Consider the following 19,222-nt stretch of genomic DNA (forward strand, 5'->3'; position numbering starts at 1 on the left):
ACCCTTGGCAAAATATTTTATTACGCTTATAGTTCACCTTCCATCCAGGAAGAAAGCCAGGGCAGAAAAATCACGTGATCTCCATACTGGTGCCCATCCAGGCATTGGCCAGCCTTAGCTTCATCAAGATAGGGATTTTGTTTGCCTTCAGACCAGACCTCCTGAGATTGACTGATGGAACCCCTCACCTCACAAATTCAGGGTGGTCTGCAAAGCAAAGCACTTCGGCTGATGGGCGATGGACAGCTACGTGGCCATGCAAGTGCAAGCTTGCTGCTGTTTATGTTTATTTAATTCATTAGGCGGCCGCGGCCCAAAAAGCGACTTACAACATGTTTGAAAGCACATACTCTGGTTTCTCTTCAGATCGTATACAAACCATTCGCCGTTTACCATTCTCTCTGCACAAGCAGAGAGGCATTATGGTCTAAACACATTAACACAAAACCACTTTCAGTTCATTTAAAAAAACCATACAAAGCAAAGCAAGCCTCCACAATGCTAGCAGAAAGATTCAGCAGCACAATTTTAACAGCAACAAAAAATGTCCTGGCCCATCAAGATGTTCCATCGCAAGGGAGTTGCTAGTTTTTATCCACTTCTGTCATTTTGCATCACAACATCTGTGAGTGATAACGCTCTGGGTGGCATCTCTGCTTCACTGCATGAAACGGCCTGAGTGCCACATAGCTGAGGATCTTTTGACACATGTGCACAACATTGTTTTAGTTCTTCGTGCATGTACTGCTTAATGCACAGATGGCTTTCTTCTATCTCTTTCACTCGGGCAGGCTTTGACTTATGGAGTTGATCCTGCGGTTGAGGTTTTCGTATGGAGAATCTTGCATGGCTTGCCTGCCGGTGAAAAGTGTCAACAACATAAGTTCCAAGAAGCGGGAAGCAGGCCATGGCGGAAAGCGATTATTTTTATTTATTTTAACACAATTTATATAACAATCTTCTTTTAAAAAAACCCCAAACACTTTTAGGTCGTTTACAACAAAGAAAGCCCAACTGCTTAAAAATCCATTTGACTCCCCGCTATTTTTATGTCCTGTTGAGGAACCCTGTGGATTCTACTCCAAAATAATTGAATTTTACTCCAAAAACTGAATTTAATGGACTTCTAGGTTGCAATTCCCCAATGGAAAAAGGCAGTGAGCTTTGGCTGGGTCATGCCTGAAAGGTTTTAATCAGTGAAAGGTGTTGCCATGAAAACAACCACTTTGATTCATCCAGATCAGTGAATTGGTGAAGCTTGCTTGCTGTGGTGCCAAGGTTTTGTCTAATTCCATGTTTCCCAAACTTGGGTCTCCAGCTGTTTTGGGACCACAAATCTCATCATCCCTCACCACTGGTCCTTCTAGCTAGGGATGGTGGGAGTTGTAGCTGAAGACCAAAGTTTGGGAAACTGTTGGGTGAGGGAACCTGTGGCACTCTAGATGTTCCTGGACTCCCCCAGTCCAATTTACTGTGGCCAGTGCGCACGAATGGCGGGAGCTGCAACTTCAGGAAGGCCATAGGTTCCTCACTCCTGTTTTCAAACCAGCTGCGGCAAGAGACAGGGAACTGGGGCAGGGCTGTAGCTCAGAAGGAGCACATCTGCCTTGCATGCAAGAAGGTCTCAGGATCAGTCCCCAAGTAAAGCTAGGAGAGAGACTGGGTTTCAGACCCCAGATAGCTGCTGCCGGATGGAGTGGTGGATCTGATTCATCATAAGGTAGCTTCCTACGTCAATTACCGTATTTTTTGCTCTATAAGACTCACTTTTTCCCTCCTAAAAAGTAAGGGGAAATGTGTGTGTGTCTTATGGAGCGAATGCAGGCTGCGCAGCTATCCCAGAAGCCAGAACAGCAAGAGGGATCACTGCTTTCGCTGCGCAGCGATCCCTCTTGCTGTTCTGGCTTCTGAGATTCAGAATTTTTTCTCTCTTGTTTTCCTCCTCCAAAAACTAGGTGCGTCTTATGGTCTGGTGCGTCTTATAGAGCGAAAAAATATGGTATGTCCTTAAAGCTGAGAGTAGTTGGGAAGAACGCTTTTCTCAATTTCATCTCCCGCAAACAGGTTTGGCAAAGCTCTGTTTCTAAATTCCGCCAAACCTGTGTTTCCGCAGCAGAAACGAAGAAGCATTACGGGGATCAAAGTGATACGTCTCTCACTGCTTTCAGCTCTCTCAAAGGCCCTCTGTCTCTGCCATTTTGTGTAGCGGCAAGTGCTACCCTCTATTTTTTAAAAAAATAAATGGGTGTGTTTGTGTGCTCATGCCAGACAATGTAGGAAAAAACAAAAAACACTGTTTGAAAGTGGGCACCTTGAAATGTAGGCCATCAGTTGGCCAAAGGCAGAGATATGGAAGAGCACCTCTGTTCTCAGGTCCTGCTGGTGGTCTTCGTTGGTTTACTGCCCACAGACTGTCTCGCCAGAGTGGTGCATGCTCTGGTTATCTCCCGCTTGGACTACTGCAATGCGCTCTACGTGGGGCTACCTTTGAAGGTGACTCGGAAACTACAACTAATCCAGAATGCAGCAGCTAGACTGGTGACTGGGAGCGGCCGCCGAGACCATATAACACCAGTCTTGAAAGACCTACATTGGCTCCCAGTACGTTTCCGAGCACAATTCAAAGTGTTGGTGCTGACCTTTAAAGCCCTAAACGGCCTCGGTCCAGTATACCTGAAGGAGCGTCTCCACCCCCATCATTCTGCCCGGACGCTGAGGTCCAGTGCCGAGGGCCTTCTGGCGGTTCCCTCATTGTGAGAAGCAAAGCTACAGGGAACCAGGCAGAGGGCCTTTTCGGTAGTGGCGCCCGCCCTGTGGAACGCCCTTCCAGCAGATGTCAAAGTGATAAACAACTACCTGACATTCAGAAGACATCTTAAGGCAGCCCTGTTCAGGGAAGTTTTTAACGTGTGATATTTTACTGTATTTTTGGTTTTTATGGAAGCCGCCCAGAGTGGCTGGGGAGGCCCAGCCAGATGGGCGGGGTATAAATAATAAATTAGTTTTATTATTTTTACTGTGAGAACTGACCTCGATGGGCTACTCGGCTACTGGAACAGGGCTGTTCTTATGTTCTTATAATTGCAATCTAAATTAAGCGGGTCGGAGGGAAACTGCTAAGTCATGGTTGAAAACCGCTGACTCTTCTTCTCTGCCTAGATTCTCAAATATTCTGCACTTTGAAGTTGGGCAGAAACAAAGTTGAAAGGTGATGTGTCTGCTAATGGTTCAGAAATGATTCTATCTCTCCCTCTGTGTGTGTGTGTGTGTGCTGTTGTTGATGGGTGGAATGAATTAGAGTGGAATGTCCTAATTTGGCACAATTCCTTCCTTGCCAGGAAAAATAATGGCCAGGAAACAGGTGATGGGAAAGCTCTTCTTTGCCAGAGACTCTGCCAGTCACACTGGGCAGTACAGTGGTACCTCGGGTTACATACACTTCAGGTTACAGACTCCGCTAACCCAGAAATAGTGCTTCAGGTTAAGAACTTTGCTTCAGGGTGAGAACAGAAATAGTGCTCCGGCGGTGCAGCAGAAGCAGGAGGCCCCATTAGCTTAAGTGGTGCTTCAGGTTAAGAACAGTTTCAGGTTAAGAACGGACCTCCAAAAAAGAATTAAGTACTTAACCCGAGGTACCACTGTACTGGGGTAGACGCTGAAATGGTCTGTCTGATCTATTTATAAGGCAGCACCTTCTATTCCACGCATCTTTGCCCAACTCTCCCACTCTGTGTCCACGTCCTGCAGTAGTTCCTTATGACAAAAACTCTTTAAAAAAAACAGCTCGTGCTGTTTAGTGGCTATTCCTGGTCCTCTGGCTTATCACACTTGGCATCAAAAAGGGGGATCAATGGTACCCTATTTTCAAAGAATCTTAGTATTGTTATCCTTTCCTTTAAGAATAGATGTCTTGATCTGTGGATAAATATGGCCAAATTTTGATCTTGAAAGGTGATCATTGCTCATACCGAGTAACCATCATAGCGTAAGTACTCTATAGAAGCAATATCGTTTGGCTTAACCACTCCTGACAACATATCATTCAGGATGTTCAGGAAACGCATTATGCGATCCATCTGTGAGAGGAAACCCATCGGTTTTGGGTAGTTGACAAACACTAGTTTTTGAGGGATTAGTATCAAGTTCCAGTCTTTTTTCTGGATTGGAACTTGCCAGTCCTGTAGTATGTCACCATCAGTATTGTGGGCCACACCCTCTTTAATACCCGTATTTCTAATTGATTTCCTTCCAGGGCTCTGAGATGTTGCTTTGGGGTCTCCTCCTCAGGTGTTATCTGGGGTTTTGCCTTGTTTAATCCCACTTTGCCTTTCTCTTTACTGCCCCGTGGGGCAGATTTATTTAAACCTGGTGTAGACATAGCTGTCACCTTACAGATTTGAAAATAAGGGACCAGCAGGCTCGAAAATAAGGGATCAGCAGCCAAAATAAGGGATTTTCCCAGCACAGGTATGTGTTCAACTTCTGAGCCCCTCTGTGCCAAAGACAGAAAGCCCAGCCAGCAGCCAAACGAAGCCTCAAGCGGTGGTTCCCACAGCGCAGCAACCCAGCAAAGGGGATGCAGCCAGGAAAACCACCGTCACCTCTCCGCTGGGAAGCGCTGAGCAAAGGCGAGTCCCCAGCAACGCGGCCGATTTGATCAGCACAAGGCATGCAAGCTCCACCCCCCAGTCGTTCTCAGACTCCTTATTGGGTGAGCAATGCAGCCAAGCAACAGAGTTGGAGCCTCCCTCCTCCCTGGCCGGCAGGGAGGAAGGGAGAAGAGCTGCTTCCTTTGAAACCCGGGAAATTTAAGAGACATCGTCAATAAGGGACAGCAGTGGGACACGCCACTGGGATAAGGGACTTTCCCACCAAATAAGGGACGGTTGACAGCTATGGGTGTACAGGATGATGGAAGTAGGTTGTAAAGTTTCTGCCTTAGTGGCTATTCATGCACTTCTGAGAGTTGGGCTGAGATTCCACTTCTACTGTAGGTTTTGCCAGATGAAAAAATGTGAAAGACCTACCAGAGCACCGTACAGTTTTGTATGCCAGCTGGTGGGAGGCAGAGGGAGCAGGCGGTATGTCGCAGCGCTCTGTCAACTAAGAACAAGCCTGCATGTGGAAATCCAGTGTATCTGGAAGGCCAGCATATTGGGAATTGGCACGATGGCCCAAGCAAGCCCATGAAACCCTTCCTATAGCTCAGGCTTCTTCAAACTCAGCCCTCCAGGTGTTTTTTTTGCCTACAACTCCCATGATCCCTAGCGAGCAGGACCAGTAGTCAGGGATGATGGGAATTGTAGTTGCAATGCATCTGGAGGGCCGAGTTTGATCAAGCCTGCTCTAGCTTCTGGCACCCACCCAGACCTGCTGACCCAATTTGAAGCTGAGTTGTAAGAATTTCTTACCGTGATAGGCTGGTTGGAGCCATCAAGTTGTCTGTGATTTGATGCAAGAGACAAAAAACAAAGAGAAAGGTGTATCAGTTTTCTTACTGCATTGAAGAAGAAGAAGAGGAGGAGGAGGAGGAGGAGGAGGAGGAGGAGTTTGAGTTTGGATTTGATATCCCACTTTATCACTACCCGAAGGAGTCTCAAAGCGGCTCACAATCTCCTTTCCCTTCCTCCCCCCAAAACCAACACTCTGTGAGGTGAGTGGAGCTGAGAGACTTCAGAGAAGTGTGACTGGCCCAAGGTCACCCAGCATGTGGAGGAGCAGGGAATTGAACCCGGTTCACCAGATTATGGGTCCACTGCTCTTAACCACTACACTACACTGGCTCTGTTGTGTAATGTTCAAGTGAGCAAATACTGGAGAGCCAGCAAAAGCCCAAGTCCTTGATAGACCAAGACCTGGTTCTTACTGGACCTGTGTCTGGGCCATAGTATTTCAAGCTGCTTGTGGGGGTCGGCAGATTGAATGCTCCTCTGCACAAAGGTTCCCTGCAAGTAGAAAACTAGATGTCAGGACGAGGGTTTCCCCCATCTTTGTAGCCTAGTCTTCTCCTTAACACGTCAGTTGTCCATGCACAGGGATAGCTTCATCATTGAGGAGCTCAGTGTTCCTTTGTACAGCTCAACCTTCCCCCAACATGGTTCACTCCACCTGGTGTTGGACTCTCCAGCATCCATTGTCTCTGACCATTAGCCATGCTGGTTGGGGCTGATGGGAAACGGAGTCCCACAAGGTCTGCAATTCGCACCCCGCAGGCTGCTTCTGCAACCACGCTTGCAACAAAGATTTCCTGCATGTTGAATTTTAGACCATAAGCTCCTCAGGACGAGGGCTTGACCTTCTGTACGCTAAATCATGGTTTTCCCAAACTTTGGTCTCCAGCGGTTTTGGGACTACAATTTCCATCATCCCTCTGGGAGGGATGATGGGAGTTGTAGTCCAACAACAGCTGGAGATCCAAGTTTGTGAAACTCTGTTCTATAGCATTGGTCTTCAGCTGGCCTGATCTAAAATGGGTCCTAACAGCAGCAGCACACATCTTTTGAATATAGTGCAATTTTTTAAAAAAGAAATGGGGCCTAAATGCATGTATGGGTTAAAAGTGATCAAAATGATCAAGTTGACGACATAAAACACCATGCATGCTGATGGTGCAAATATATAAAAACCAGTGCTCCCTCTGCAAATCCAGGCTGCAAAACTGGAATGTGAAACTGGATCTAGATTTTCATCCCCTTTGGTTTCTCAATGAACACCACTGTTGTTCCTGCTACCCCCCCCCCCCACTATTATTATTAATAATAAATTTTTATTTATACCCCGCCCTCCCCGGCCAGAGCTGGGCTCAGGGCGGCTAACACCAGTAAAATTACAATAAAAACATAATGGGGGGGGGGGACAATTAAAAATACAATTTAAAATTCAGCCTCATTTTAAAAGTAGCCGATAGATCAAGACCATAAGGGGAGGGAAAACTAAGGGTCAGACTGAGTCCAAACCAAAGGCCAGGTCCAAACCTAATAGACTTGAGTCCAAACCAAAGGCCAAGACAGCTCTGTCTTGCAGGCCTTGTGGAAAGATGTCAAGTCCCGCAGGGCCCTAGTCTCTTGTGACAGAGCGTTCCACCAAGTCGGAGCCAGTGCTGAAAAGCCCCTGGCCCTAGTTGAGACCAATCTAACCACCTTGCGACTTGGGACCTCCAAAATGTTATCATTTGTGGACCTTAAGGTCCTCCACAGGGCATACCAGGAGAGGCGGTATTGCTTTGTTTCATAGCTGTCAAGTGTCCCTTATTTGAAGGGACAGTCCCTTATTCCAGCACCATGTCCTGCTGCTGTCCCTTATTGATGGATGTCCCTTAAATGTCCCTTAAATGATGTCCCTTAAATTTCAAAGGAAGCAGCTCCTCTCCCTCCCTCCCTGCCGGCCAGGGAGGAGGGAGGCTCCAACTGTGTTGCTTGGCTGTGTTGCTCACCCAATAAGAAGTCTAAGAACGACTGGGGGGTGGAGCTTGCATGCCTTGTGTGTGGCTAGTTAATGCAAGCTGAGGGGGTTTTTGAATGCTGGACGCCATTTTGTTGCACGTGCTGCTGCAAACTTTGCAGTGCAAAGCCAGGCCGGGGAGCCATCTTAAGTTGAGGCTGCATAGGCCTTGTGGTCCATGTGATTCAGATTCTATTCAGTTGAACCTCTGGTTACAAAGTTGGTTGGACAGTGTTCTCAAAGCTACCAGCATGAGTTTGACCAGGAGGACAGGAAGACTGGAGTGCCTGGAACAGGTGAGGCTGCAGGTCCCTTATTTTGGCTGCTGGTCCCTTATTTTCAAATCTGTAAGTTGACAGCTATGCTTTGTTTAATTAGGAAGCATCTCTGAGTGATTGACAACCCAACAGAAACATGCACCTACCTCTCTTCCAGAAAGCGCCAAACCCCAGTATCGCCACCAGCGCCAGCATCTTAATCCCCAAGGCGGCAAACAAGAGGACCAGGACCCAGGAGCTGCCCCCAGCTCTGAATTTGTAGAAGTATACGGCCCCCTCTGCTCTTCCCAAGCTGTTAACAGCTGTGCAGGTGTATTTCCCATCGTGCGTCAGGCGCTGAAGTTCCTTGGTTATCTGGTGGGCTGCAGTTGAAGCCGAGGTGATGTTGTCGGAGGGAGGACCGGCCCATGTCAGGGTGGGCAGAGGCTCCCCTTCGGCTGTGCACTTTGCGTGGAAAGCGTGGTCCTGGCTGGTCTGGACAGAGATGTTAACGATCCTGGGGGGAGCTGCAGAAAGTCCCGAAATATGAACACAATGCAAAGACAGTGGTACCTCAGTTTAAGAACAGCTTAATTTATGAACTACTACTACAGTGGTGCCTCGCAAGACGAAATTAATCCGTTCCACGAGTCTCTTCATCTAGTGGTTTTTTCGTCTTGCGAAGCAACCCTATTAGCGGCTTGGCGGATTAGTGCTATTAGCGGTTTAGCGGCTATTAAAGGCTTAGCGGCTATTAAAGGCTTAGCGGATTAGCGGCTAAAAGGCTATTAGCGGCTTAGCGGCTTAGAAAAAGGGGGGAAGCGGAAAAAAATCGGAACACTCGCAAGACGTTTTCGTCTTGCGAAGCAAGCCCATAGGGAAAATCGTCTTGCGAAGCAGCTCAAAAACGGAAAACCCTTTCGTCTAGCAGGTTTTCCGTCTTGCGAGGCATTCGTCTTGCGGGGCACCACTGTACTACTACTACTACTACTACTACTACTACTACTACTACTAATATAATTTATTATTTATACCCTGCCCATTTGGCTGGGCTTCCCCAGCCCCCCTGGGCGGCTTCCAACAAAATATTAAAATACTGTAATGCATGCGGGACATGTTCTGCTTCCAAGGCAAATTTCCCAAACCAAAACATCTACTTTTGGGTTTGCAGCATTCAAAGTGTTGGTGCTGACCTTCAAAGCCCAAAACGGCCTCGGTCCTGTATACCTGAAGGAGCGTCTCCACCCCCATCGTTCTGCCCGGACGCTGAGGTCCAGCACCGAGGGCCTTCTGGTGGTTCCCTCATTGCGAGAAGTCAAGTTACAGGGAACCAGACAGAGGGCCTTCTGAGTGGTGGCGCCCACCCTGTGGAATGCCCTCCCTTCAGATGTGAAGGAAATAAGCAGCTATCTTATCTTTAAAAGACATCTGAAGGCAGCCCTGATTAGGGAAGTTTTTAATATTTAATGCTGTATTGTTTTTAACACTTGATTGGGAGCTGCCCAGAGTGGCTGGGGAGACTCAGCCAGATGGGCGGGGTATAAATAATAAAAAATTATTATTATTATTATTATTATTATTATTATTATTATTATTATTACCACCCTGCCTTTCAGGGACCCGCCCTGCTTACCACAAAGCAGAACAGTCGCTGCCAAGCCTGCTTCTTTCATATTGCCCTCCTCCCATGCCCCAAAATGGGCAGGTGAATGGGCAGGACGTTGAACAAGAACAGAGGCAATAGACTGTGGATGCCCCTGCTGGGTTTGGACCTCACTCAGTGCCAACCTCTATGCCAACCTTTCACACTGGTCACCCATTTCCAGCTCTGCCCCCTTCCCTCTCTATTGGATCTGAAGTTCCTCTCACCTATGAGATGGAGCCTGAGTCCCATCCTGCTCTCATACTTGTCGTGGAAATCCCCGGAGAACTCAACTCGGCAGAAGTATCTGTTCTTGTCGTTCCACGTCAGGCTGTTGATCTGGAGCGAGAGGTTGTTCTGCCTTGGGTTCCCCAAGAGCTTGTATCTGCCCTCCGAGCCGACGGTGGTTTTGCAGGGGTCGCTTGAGCTGTGGGAAACGCACTTGAAAACAACGGCCCCGTTGAAAGGCTCTTTGACCCGCCAAATGGCTGTCAGGGTCTGGTCGTTGGTGTTCTGTGGGTGTGTGAATGTGCAGGGCAAGGCAACTGCCTTGCCAATTTCGCCGGTTACCTCTGACGGGATGTGCATGGACCAGCCTTTGGAAGAAACACCTGGAAAGAAAAGCATTGATGATCAAGAAAACCCCACACCGGTTCCTACCCTGTCTGACCCAAACTCCACTGTATCAAGCAGTTGGTCTCTTACCATTCTCGCCCTGATCTGGCCACAGTGATCCATGCGACGGTCACCTCCAGGCTTGGTTATTGTAACTTGCTCTGCGCGGGGCTGCCCTTGAAGCTGACCCAGAAACTCCAGCAGGTGCAGAATGCCGTGGCAAGACTCCTTGCCACAGGATCACATTCATCCAGTGCTTTACCAACTGCACTGGCTCCCGGTGGAGTACAGGATCAGGTTTAAGGTGCTGGTTTTGACCTTTAAAGCCCTATGTGGTCTAGGACCCTCGTACTTACGGGACTGCCTCTCCTGGTATGCCCTGCGGAGGACCTTAAGGTCCACAAATAACAACATTTTGGAGGTTCCAAGTCACAAGGTGGTTAGATTGGTCTCAACTAGGGCTAGGGCCTTTTCAGTACTGGCCCCGACTTGGTGGAACGCTCTCTCACAAGAGACTAGGGCCCTGCAGGACTTGACATCTTTCCGCAGGGCCTGCAAGACAGAGCTGTTCCACCTGGCCTTTGGTTTGGACTCAGTCTGACCCTTATGTTTCCCTCCCCTTATGGTTTTGATCCATGGGCTACTTTTAAAATGAGGCTGCATTTTAAATTGCATTTTAACCTGTATTTTAAATTGGTCCCCCCCCATTATGTTTTTACTGTAATTTTTATTGTTGTTAGCCGCCCTGAGCCCAGCTCTGGCCTGGAAGGGCGGAGCATAAATAACATTATTATTATTATTATTATTATTATTATTATTATTATTATTATTATTATTATTATTTTGAGTGCACAACTGAAAGTGGAACATGAGAATGTGACCAAATAAGTGTTTTCAAAGGGATTATCTCATACAGGGATGGTTGTAAGGGAGCCAGGAATGACAACAGTTCCCATCAACATGGCCGGCAGAGTTCAGGGCAAGGCTCAAATTACAGAGGGGTCAAGGCAGAGCATAATAGAACCATAGAATTGTAGAGTTGGAAGGGACCTTGATGCTTGTCTTGCAAGAATGGCTGGCTCCTTTAGCTGGTATTTTTTAGGAAGGTTACAATAAACATAGTTTGTCAGAAATTGGGGGAGGAGAGTGTGGGGTTGGGACTTGTGGATTAAAAAAAAGAAGAAGCTAGGATATTCACAAGCTGTGTGCAGTTGCACGGGTCCCCCTTGCTTTCACTTCTCAGCGCCCTTTGAGTGCGCAAGGAATCAAACCCGGAAGCTGCAGTCAGCTATGGATTCCCATTACGTGAAAACCAAGAAACCATGGTTAAGGGTTTCCAAACAAGTGAGGCTATGAAGCCACAGTACACAATGGATTGTCTGGATGCTGCTACATTCTGTCTAAGGCAGAGTAACAGCATACGAAGATTGCTGTTAGAGCAGGCCAAAGACCCATCACAGTCCATCATCCTGTTGCCATAGTGACTAGCCAGATGCCTGCAGGAAGTCTGAAAGGAGGACTTGATCCCAACAACGCCCCATCTGTGATTCCCAGCAGTTGTTATTCAGAGGAAACACCGCTTCAACAGGAAAAACATAGTCAAGAGGACCAGCGGCCATTGATAGAGCTCCATTGGCTACCAATAAGTTTTTGATCAAGACCTGCAACATCTTGGGTTTTGCCCCCGATTCTGCCCCACAGGGAATTGGGCAATTCCAGGAACAACGTAAGGACGAGAGGGGGGAATTTTTCCCAAAGCAAAACTCACCTTTCTTAAGAAAGCAAAGCAAACATGCGAGCAAGAAGCTAGTGCCTTCCATCTTCTGGGCTTGCTCCACTGCGAAGCTCGTTTGCTGATCTGATCAGATCCACTCTTTGTTTGCTGTTGGGTAAAATGCTGAAGCAGTGATTCCACTCTGCAGAATGAATGTGACTGGACTTCCCTTATCCTGGAAAATATGCGTCGTTCACATGGCTGGCCAGCTGATGAGTCTTCTTGCTAGCCATGCTAGGATGAGTGTAAAAGCCACCGCAGAGAAAAGCCATTGGGTTCTTCCTCTCCCAACCCTTCCCCCCCCTTTCTATTTAACCAGGGTGAAGGCAGGTGATAAAATGACTTGGGTAAACTAGTGCTGTGCTGAAAATCTCTCTCTTAAAAAACCCCAAACACTTCATCAATTAATGAGAAAATTAATGAGAAACTACATTGCATACATGAAAGGGCTGCGGGTGGCGCTGTGGGTTAAACCACAGAGCCTAGGGCTTGCCAATCAGAAGGTCGTCGGTTCAAATCCCCGCGACGGGGTGAGCTCCCGTTGCTCGGTCCCTGCTCCTGCCCACCTAGCAGTTCAAAAGCACGTCAAAGTGCAAGTAGATAAATAGGTACCGCTCCGGCGGGAAGGTAAACGGCATTTCCGTGTGCTGCTCTGGTTTGCCAGAAGCGGCTCTGTCATACTGGCCACATGACCTGGAAGCTGTACGCCGGCTCCCTTGGCCAATAAAGCAAGATGAGCACCACAACCCCATAGTTGGCCATGACTGGACCTAATGGTCAGGGGTCCCTTTACCTTTTTACATTGCATACATAGGGAGAGAAAATTTAGGTGAAATTCTCATGATCCTTTGGTGCAGAGGTTATTCTTTTGATGATGCATGCCTTATTGCTGTGGCTAAGGGGTGTTTGTGGGTGCCCTTTCTTCCATTCTACAAATCATCTGCACTCTGCAGCCTTCATGGGTGCCTACACTCTAGAGTAAAGCCCATAGGAAGATATCATGAGGATTCCCACCACCATACTCTTTCAGATCAGGAAACATGGGCAGACAAGGAGGCTGCAAAGTGCTAGAGAAATGTTTAGGTCCAGTTGCAGACGACTCTGGGGTTGTGGCACTCATCTCACTTTACTGGCCGAGGGAGCCGGAGTACAGCTTCTGGGTCATGTGGCCAGCATGACTAAGCCGCGTCTGGCGAACCAGAGCAGGACAGGGAAAGACCGTTTACCTTCCCGCCAGAGTGGTACCTATTTATCTACTTGAACTTTGATGTGCTTTACTGGAAAAGAAAACACATGCATCATTCTTGGCCGCTTTGCACAATTTTGTGCGCTTCTATCGTACCTATGTGATGTTGGTGGTGGAGAAGCATATAGACTGCCCTGATCTCCTTGGAGTAAGGGTGAGACGGAAAGGAGAATAATTGCATAATAAAAGCACCAAGAGCAAATTTAATCCACACATTAGACTGATTTGGTTTCTACGTACCAGATGCTTTGAAGAAAGCGTCAAAGGTGAGGAACAGGAAGCAACAATTCAGTCATCCTAAAGTGCCACAGTAAGTGTTCTAATGTGCTTTGGAATGCTTTGGTTGTGGCATTGCAGTCTTCTTGCAATCTCTTATCTGTTCCTCTTTTGATACAGTCCTTTGGCCCCTTAAAAGGAGTGAGCATGGTTAACTTGATGCACCAGCCCTCTTAACGGGCATGTGGTTTTCTGGTCCTCCTGTGTTTCACTCCACGAAGTCAGTGAGACACAATGTGGTGCTAAGAAGCAAGCTTTTTGCCACAAGGGGGCAGTGGGGCTTGAAGGAGATGCCGTGAACTTGAATAGGACTCCCCACCCCCAAGAAAACAGCCTTGCTGGCTAGTGGGGAGGCAAAATAGGGAGTCCGAGGCATTGCGCAGCTCATTCTGCCAGGTTTTATGTGAAATCAAAGAAGCTTATCTGGCTCTAAGTAGAGTGACTTCTGGAGCAAAAAGGAAGTGGAACCCTACAGGATCAGGCCAACGGCCAATGGGGTCCAGCAGTCTGATTTCACAGTGGCCAGCCAGATAGTTATGGCAAGCAGCTGGCATTCAGGGGCATACTGACAGTGGCCGGAGAATATAACCATAATGGCAAATAGTGGCTGATTGCCTTATCCACAATGAATTTCTCTAATCCTCTTTTAGCTCCCCTTTTTGAATAATTTTTATTAAGAATTTCAACATAACAATTTATCAAAAACATGTCATCTTCTCCCCCCCCCCAAATTCTCTCTCTGTTTTTTCAGCACATGTTATTCTCTGCATATTATAAAATTGTAAAGATCCTTAAATTATCTGTCTGTTGTTGTTGTTTAGTCGTTTAGTCGTGTCCGACTCTTCGTGACCCCATGGACCAGAGCACGCCAGGCACTCCTGTCTTCCACTGCTTTCTGCAGTTTGGTCAAATTCATGCTGGTAGCGACTATGGGGTTGCAGCGCTCATCTCACTTTGAGGCTGAGGGAGCTGCTGTTTGTCCACAGACAGCTTTCCGGGTCATGTGGCCAGCATGACTAAACCGCTTCTTGTTCATGACATAAAAGAAGAGCGCACAGAAACACTGTTTACCTTCCCGCTGCAGCGGTACCTATTTATCTACTTGTACTGGCGTGCTTTCGAACTGCTAGGTTGGCAGGAGCTGGGACAGAGCAACAGGAGCTCATCCCGTTGCGGGGATTCGAACCGCCAACCTTCCAATCGGCAAGCCCAAGAGGCTCAGTGGTTTAGACCACAGCGCCGCCCGTGTCCCTGGTGGTTTGACTAGATGACTCTTGGTGTCCTTTTCGACCATGCTGAATTACCAGATGGGAAGAATAGGCACTGGCCTGTGGACCCAATGCCTTTTAGGGGCAACGGATCAAAACAATATTGATTTGATCTTGAAAGAAAATTACAATCAAGTATTAGGAGATAATTTGCAAGCCCCCCCCCCCCAGATTTCACCTGTCTAGGTGCCTCCATAGGCTCTAATCTTGCACTGCCTTCCAACTCTACAATTATACGATGCTACAAGTCATTCGCCTAGCTCTCTTTCTCAATCTTTACATGGTTTAGGTAGTTTTGCACGCTGCCACCCCAATCTCTTGAGTGGTGAGATATTCCATGGGTTCCAGGCAAGTGTTCACATTTCCTTTTGGAAATGAGGCACAGTGAATAGGATTTATTTGCAAGAACCTAGGACTTGCTGATCAGAAGGTCGGTGGTTTGAATCCCCGTGACGGGGTAAGCTGCCGTTGCTCGGTCCCTGCTCCTGCCAACCTAGCAGTTCGAAAGCACGTCAAAGTGCAAGTAGATAAATAGGTACCGCTCCGGTGGGAAGGTAAACGGCGTTTCCGTGCGCTGTTCTGGCTTAGTCATGCTGGCCACATGACCCGGAAGCTGAATGCTGGCTCCCTCGGCCAATAAAGCGAGATGAGTGCCGCAACCCCAGAGTCGGCCACGACTGGACCTAATGATCAGCGGTCCACCTTTACCTTTATGTTTTTATATGGGACGTGAGTGGCACTGTGGTCTAAACCACAGAGCTTAGGCCTTGCTGATCAGAAGGTCGGTGGTTCGAATCCCCACGACGGGGTGAGCTCCCATTGCTTGGTCCCTGCTCCTGCCAACCTAGCAGTTCGAAAGCACGTCAAAGTGCAAATAGATAAATAGGTACCGCTCCAGTGGGAAGGTAAACGGTGTTTCTGTGTGCTGCTCTGGTTTCACCAGAAGCGGCTTAGTCATGCTGGCCACATGACCCAGAAGCTGTACGCCGGCTCCCTTGGCCAGTAAAGCGAGATGAGCGCCGCAACCCCAGAGTCAGTCACAACTGGACCTAATGGTCAGGGGTCCCTTTACCTTTTTATATATGGTCTGAGCCTGCCATGGAGGGTTTCACAGCCTTCCTGACATTGCCACAGCCTTGGATTCAAGCAGAAATCAAACATTAATTCCAAGTGCTTCTCTTTCTCTCCCCAGCACGCTGCTTTGCTTCTAGCTCACACCACGGCCATCCAACTCTAAACTCAGGCTTTGCCCTGCTCCTTGTTCTCCTTAATTGCCCGTCACCCAGTCTATCACCACGACACAGGGAGCAATCCTGGCTTATGTTTTAACACTTGCCGAATCTAGCAGTTAGAAGGATCTTGCTTACAGCCGACTGCCCCCCCCCTCCGCAAACTCATAACAATATTTTAATGGCTGAAGAGACTGTTCATATAGACCTGCCCTGCCCGACTTTGCAAATCTCCAAGCCGTAAATTGCAGGCTCAAATACTTTTGTGCTCAATAAAAAAAAATATTGCCCAGCCTTTTGCCGCGGAGAGGGGGAGAATCGGAAAGGGCAGTGGAATTTTCCCTTTTTTCGCCAGAGGGGAAAATTCCAGTCAGCTGAGCCCAGGCCCAAAGCTGTGTCATGGCGCTTCAGAAAGGGGGGCTCTGAGGTGGAGCTATGCTAACCTTCCCTTTTTGTGCATTTGACCCCCCCACGCAGCCAAGAATATGTTGAACGTTGAATTTTTCTTGGGGTGTGTGTGTGTCAGGGAAGGATTACCGGGCCTGGCAGCCTTCCACCCTCCATAGTGCGGCAGTAGCTCTTGGTTTCCATGGTGACAGACTTGCCGCCATCTTTTTTCCTCGCAGTGGAACTTCTGGAGGGGGGTTACGAATTTCACATTGTGGCAGCAGTTGCTAGTTCCAGGCTTTAAATACCGATTTGCATTCATTCGAGCTTCAAATGGGGTTATTATTGCAATATTCGTATTCTGTTCAGACACACCTGCCACAATTCTCTTGGCAGGAGTTCAGGGCCTTGAACAGCCAACAAGCAAAAATTCAAAGATGGGAAGCTTTCCCCTTTGCTACACAGCCATGCTGGGGAAATGTTCCTCCACAGGGAAGGGGGACCTGCAGTTGAATGGGACTCCAACTCCCATCATCCCCGGCTGTTGGCTAATGCTGGCTGGGGCTGATGGGAGTTGTAGTCCAGTAGCATTTTCAGGACTGCAGGTTCCTTGCCTCTGATTGAAAGAAGCATGCTCACTAAAGTATATTTGCTGTTTAATGAATTGCATTAATTCCTGTGCTAAAACCTTCATCAGCAGTAGCACCGATAATCTAACATGCCATATGTAAGTGAAACAGATAGGATGGACATCTTCTTTCTTTCCAACTGCTTCTGTCAGACAGAGCACCCTGGTCTGCAAAATTGTGCAGAAGTGACTCCCTCAAAATATTATTATTATTATTATTATTATTATTATTATTATTATTATTATTATTAATTATTATTATTATTTTATTTATATCCACCCATCTGGTTTCCCCAGCCACTCTGGGCGGCTTCCATCAAAAGATTAAAAATACATTAAAACATCAGTCATTAAAAACTTCCCTAAACAGGGCTGCCTTCAGATGTCTTCTAAAAGTCAGATAGTCATTTATTTCCTTGACATCTGGTGGAAGGGTGTTCCACAGGGCGGGTGCCACTATCGAGAAGGCCCTCTGCCTGGTTCCCTGTAACTTCACTTCTCGCAGGGAGGGAACCACCAAAAGGCCCTCAGAGCTGGACCTCAGTGTCCGGGTAGAAAGATGGGGGTGGAGACGCTTCTTCAAGTATACTGGACCGAGGCCATTTAAGGCTTTAAAGGTCAGCACCAACTCTTTAATAGCTATGTCAGGCCTGCTATTCAAGTCAGTGATGGAACAGTTTTTAATAAAAGCAAAACTGAGAACATTCAGTAAAGCATTTGAAGGACGAATTAGGTGTCACTCAAAGATATGGGTTTTAAAATACTAGGGCTTATATATGTTGGCATCTGTCTGTCTTGGGAGACAGTTGTTGAGTGCTCCTTTGGGGGTGAGGTCAATGGAGGCAACCCATAGTGCTCATACCTTCAGCCAATCTGGTTGAGCTTCTAACTACTGCCTCCCTTGTTGTTTTCGCTGCTTTTGGAGCACTGGCCTGGCCTCTCCCGGGTGCAAGTCTGGGCAAGACCTCCTTCTTGGCTTTGCTGATGTGGTCCAAAGGAAAAGAAAGCACCAGTTTGGCTGTAGGAGTTGCTGGAAGGAGACATACAAAGCACCATTCAGCCAGCCTAGGGACTCCACTCCAGATTGTGTAGGGTTTACTCCTTAGCCTTTTCTTCTCCTGAAGATGTCCCGCAAGGCAGCGGGTACTGATTTTTCCTCAGGGTTTGCTCCTAGAATCATAGAATCATAGAGTTGGAAGAGACCACAAGGGCCATCGAGTCCAACCCCCTGCCAAGCAGGAAACACCATCAGAGCACTCCTGACATATGGTTGCCAAGCCTCTGCTTAAAGACCTCCAAAGTAGGAGACTCCACCACACTCCTTGGCAGCAAATTCCACTGTCGAACAGCTCTTACTGTCAGGAAGTTCTTCCTAATGTTTAGGTGGGATCTTCTTTCTTGTAGTTTGGATCCATTGCTCCGTGTCCGCTTCTCTGCAGCAGCAGAGAAGCCTTTCCGTGGCGAGTTCCCGCCCCCCCCCCAATGGAAATGATGACACATGACAAAACTATTAAGGTTAATGGGCTAAATAAGGCCACAACTTTATTGGTTATAGGTGATGAGTGGTATTGGCTTAGGCATTGGTCCTAACCGACTATATCCGACTTCAGCCCGTTCGCTTGAAGTCCGGGAAGGGGGACCAGTAGGGGGAGTCCTGCTGATGCACATCAACTAGGAATTCCCCCAGGGTCACCGCTTGGGGGCGTGCCTTAGGCCCTCAGCTCCCTAGGCTTCGGACAGGGCCGCGCCCCCTGGAATCCTTTATCGGACTACCCTTCAATATATGGGGCAGGTGATGGCACTACCTCCACTCTTCCAACTATATAACAATACCAATGCCTAACCACCAATACCAAGAAAGCTGTGGTGATTTGCTACAAGGTAGGCGAAAACCAAGCGGTTGGTGCCAATTTGCTAAGTGGAAAAATTCCTACCAGGCCCCTCAATGGTGACCAACCAAGGTCCATAGCAAGGTCAAGGAACGGAAACCTTATAGGGTGGGAGGGTGGGAAAAGCAGGAACAGCTGGCAGGCGGAGACCCCCGGCCACGTCCTGGTTTAAATAGGTCAGGACACACCCCCAGAGTCAGCTGATTAGCTGGCCAGGAGGTGATGTGGCCGGGAATCCCCCCAATCATGCGGGGACTGGGGCCGTGAAGCCCGCAACTCCACCTCCTCCGAAGGACGGAAGTGGCTTTCTCCCAAATGAGTGTAGCTGCAAGGCAGCAGAGATTGAGACCACCTTCTTGAGACCCAGTAGTGGTCTCTCATCTACTCAATCTGCCAGAGTCTGTCCTTGCATGCAGGGCATGTACCTAACTCACTGAGGGTTGGAGACCCATTGGCTATCCTCACCTGGTTTACCTGGCCAGACAAAGCCAGGGGTGTGGCTTCTGTCACGTACTGATGTACTGACACCTTGAGAGCCAGTGTGGTGTAGTGGTTAAGAGCGGTAGATTTG

The 19,222-nt window shown here is 48.0% G+C and overlaps 1 protein-coding gene across 4 annotated transcripts; it reads right to left on the reverse strand.

Moving 5' to 3' along the window:
• Positions 1-263: 263 nt before the first annotated feature.
• Positions 264-17,712, reverse strand: SIGLEC15 (sialic acid binding Ig like lectin 15). Of its 4 annotated transcripts, none has more exons than XM_083466234.1 (7): positions 17,625-17,712; positions 13,215-13,381; positions 11,723-11,903; positions 9,567-9,950; positions 7,865-8,224; positions 5,412-5,442; positions 264-855 (listed from the first exon to the last, which is right to left on the reverse strand). In XM_083466234.1, the coding sequence occupies exons 3-7, from the start codon at positions 11,772-11,774 to the stop codon at positions 780-782; spliced, it is 903 nt and encodes a 300-aa protein (XP_083322360.1). In that variant the 5' UTR covers positions 11,775-11,903; positions 13,215-13,381; positions 17,625-17,712; the 3' UTR covers positions 264-779. The 4 variants fall into 4 exon arrangements, with proteins under 4 accessions (XP_083322360.1, XP_083322361.1, XP_083322359.1 ...); XM_083466235.1 differs by lacking the exon at positions 17,625-17,712 and adding an exon at positions 15,591-15,919 and having other exon boundaries at positions 11,723-11,836; XM_083466233.1 differs by lacking the exon at positions 17,625-17,712 and adding an exon at positions 15,591-15,919.
• Between the last annotated feature and the right edge of the window lie 1,510 nt (positions 17,713-19,222).

The sequence above is a fragment of the Podarcis liolepis genome (genome assembly GCF_965112155.1).
Source record: "Podarcis liolepis genome assembly, chromosome: 11".
Lineage (NCBI taxonomy): Eukaryota > Metazoa > Chordata > Lepidosauria > Squamata > Lacertidae > Podarcis > Podarcis liolepis.

Bases quoted from the DNA above. Each gene is read 5' to 3' on its own strand.
- SIGLEC15 (XM_083466234.1), bottom strand. From the start codon at position 11,774: ATGGAAGGCACTAGCTTCTTGCTCGCATGTTTGCTTTGCTTTCTTAAG. The intron at 9,951-11,722 runs GTGAGTTTTGCT...TTTTCTTTCCAG, and splicing joins GCTTTGCTTTCTTAAGAAAG to GTGTTTCTTCCAAAGGCTGG. The intron at 5,443-7,864 runs GTAGGTGCATGT...ATCAAATCACAG, and splicing joins TGGCGCTTTCTGGAAGAGAG to ACAACTTGATGGCTCCAACC.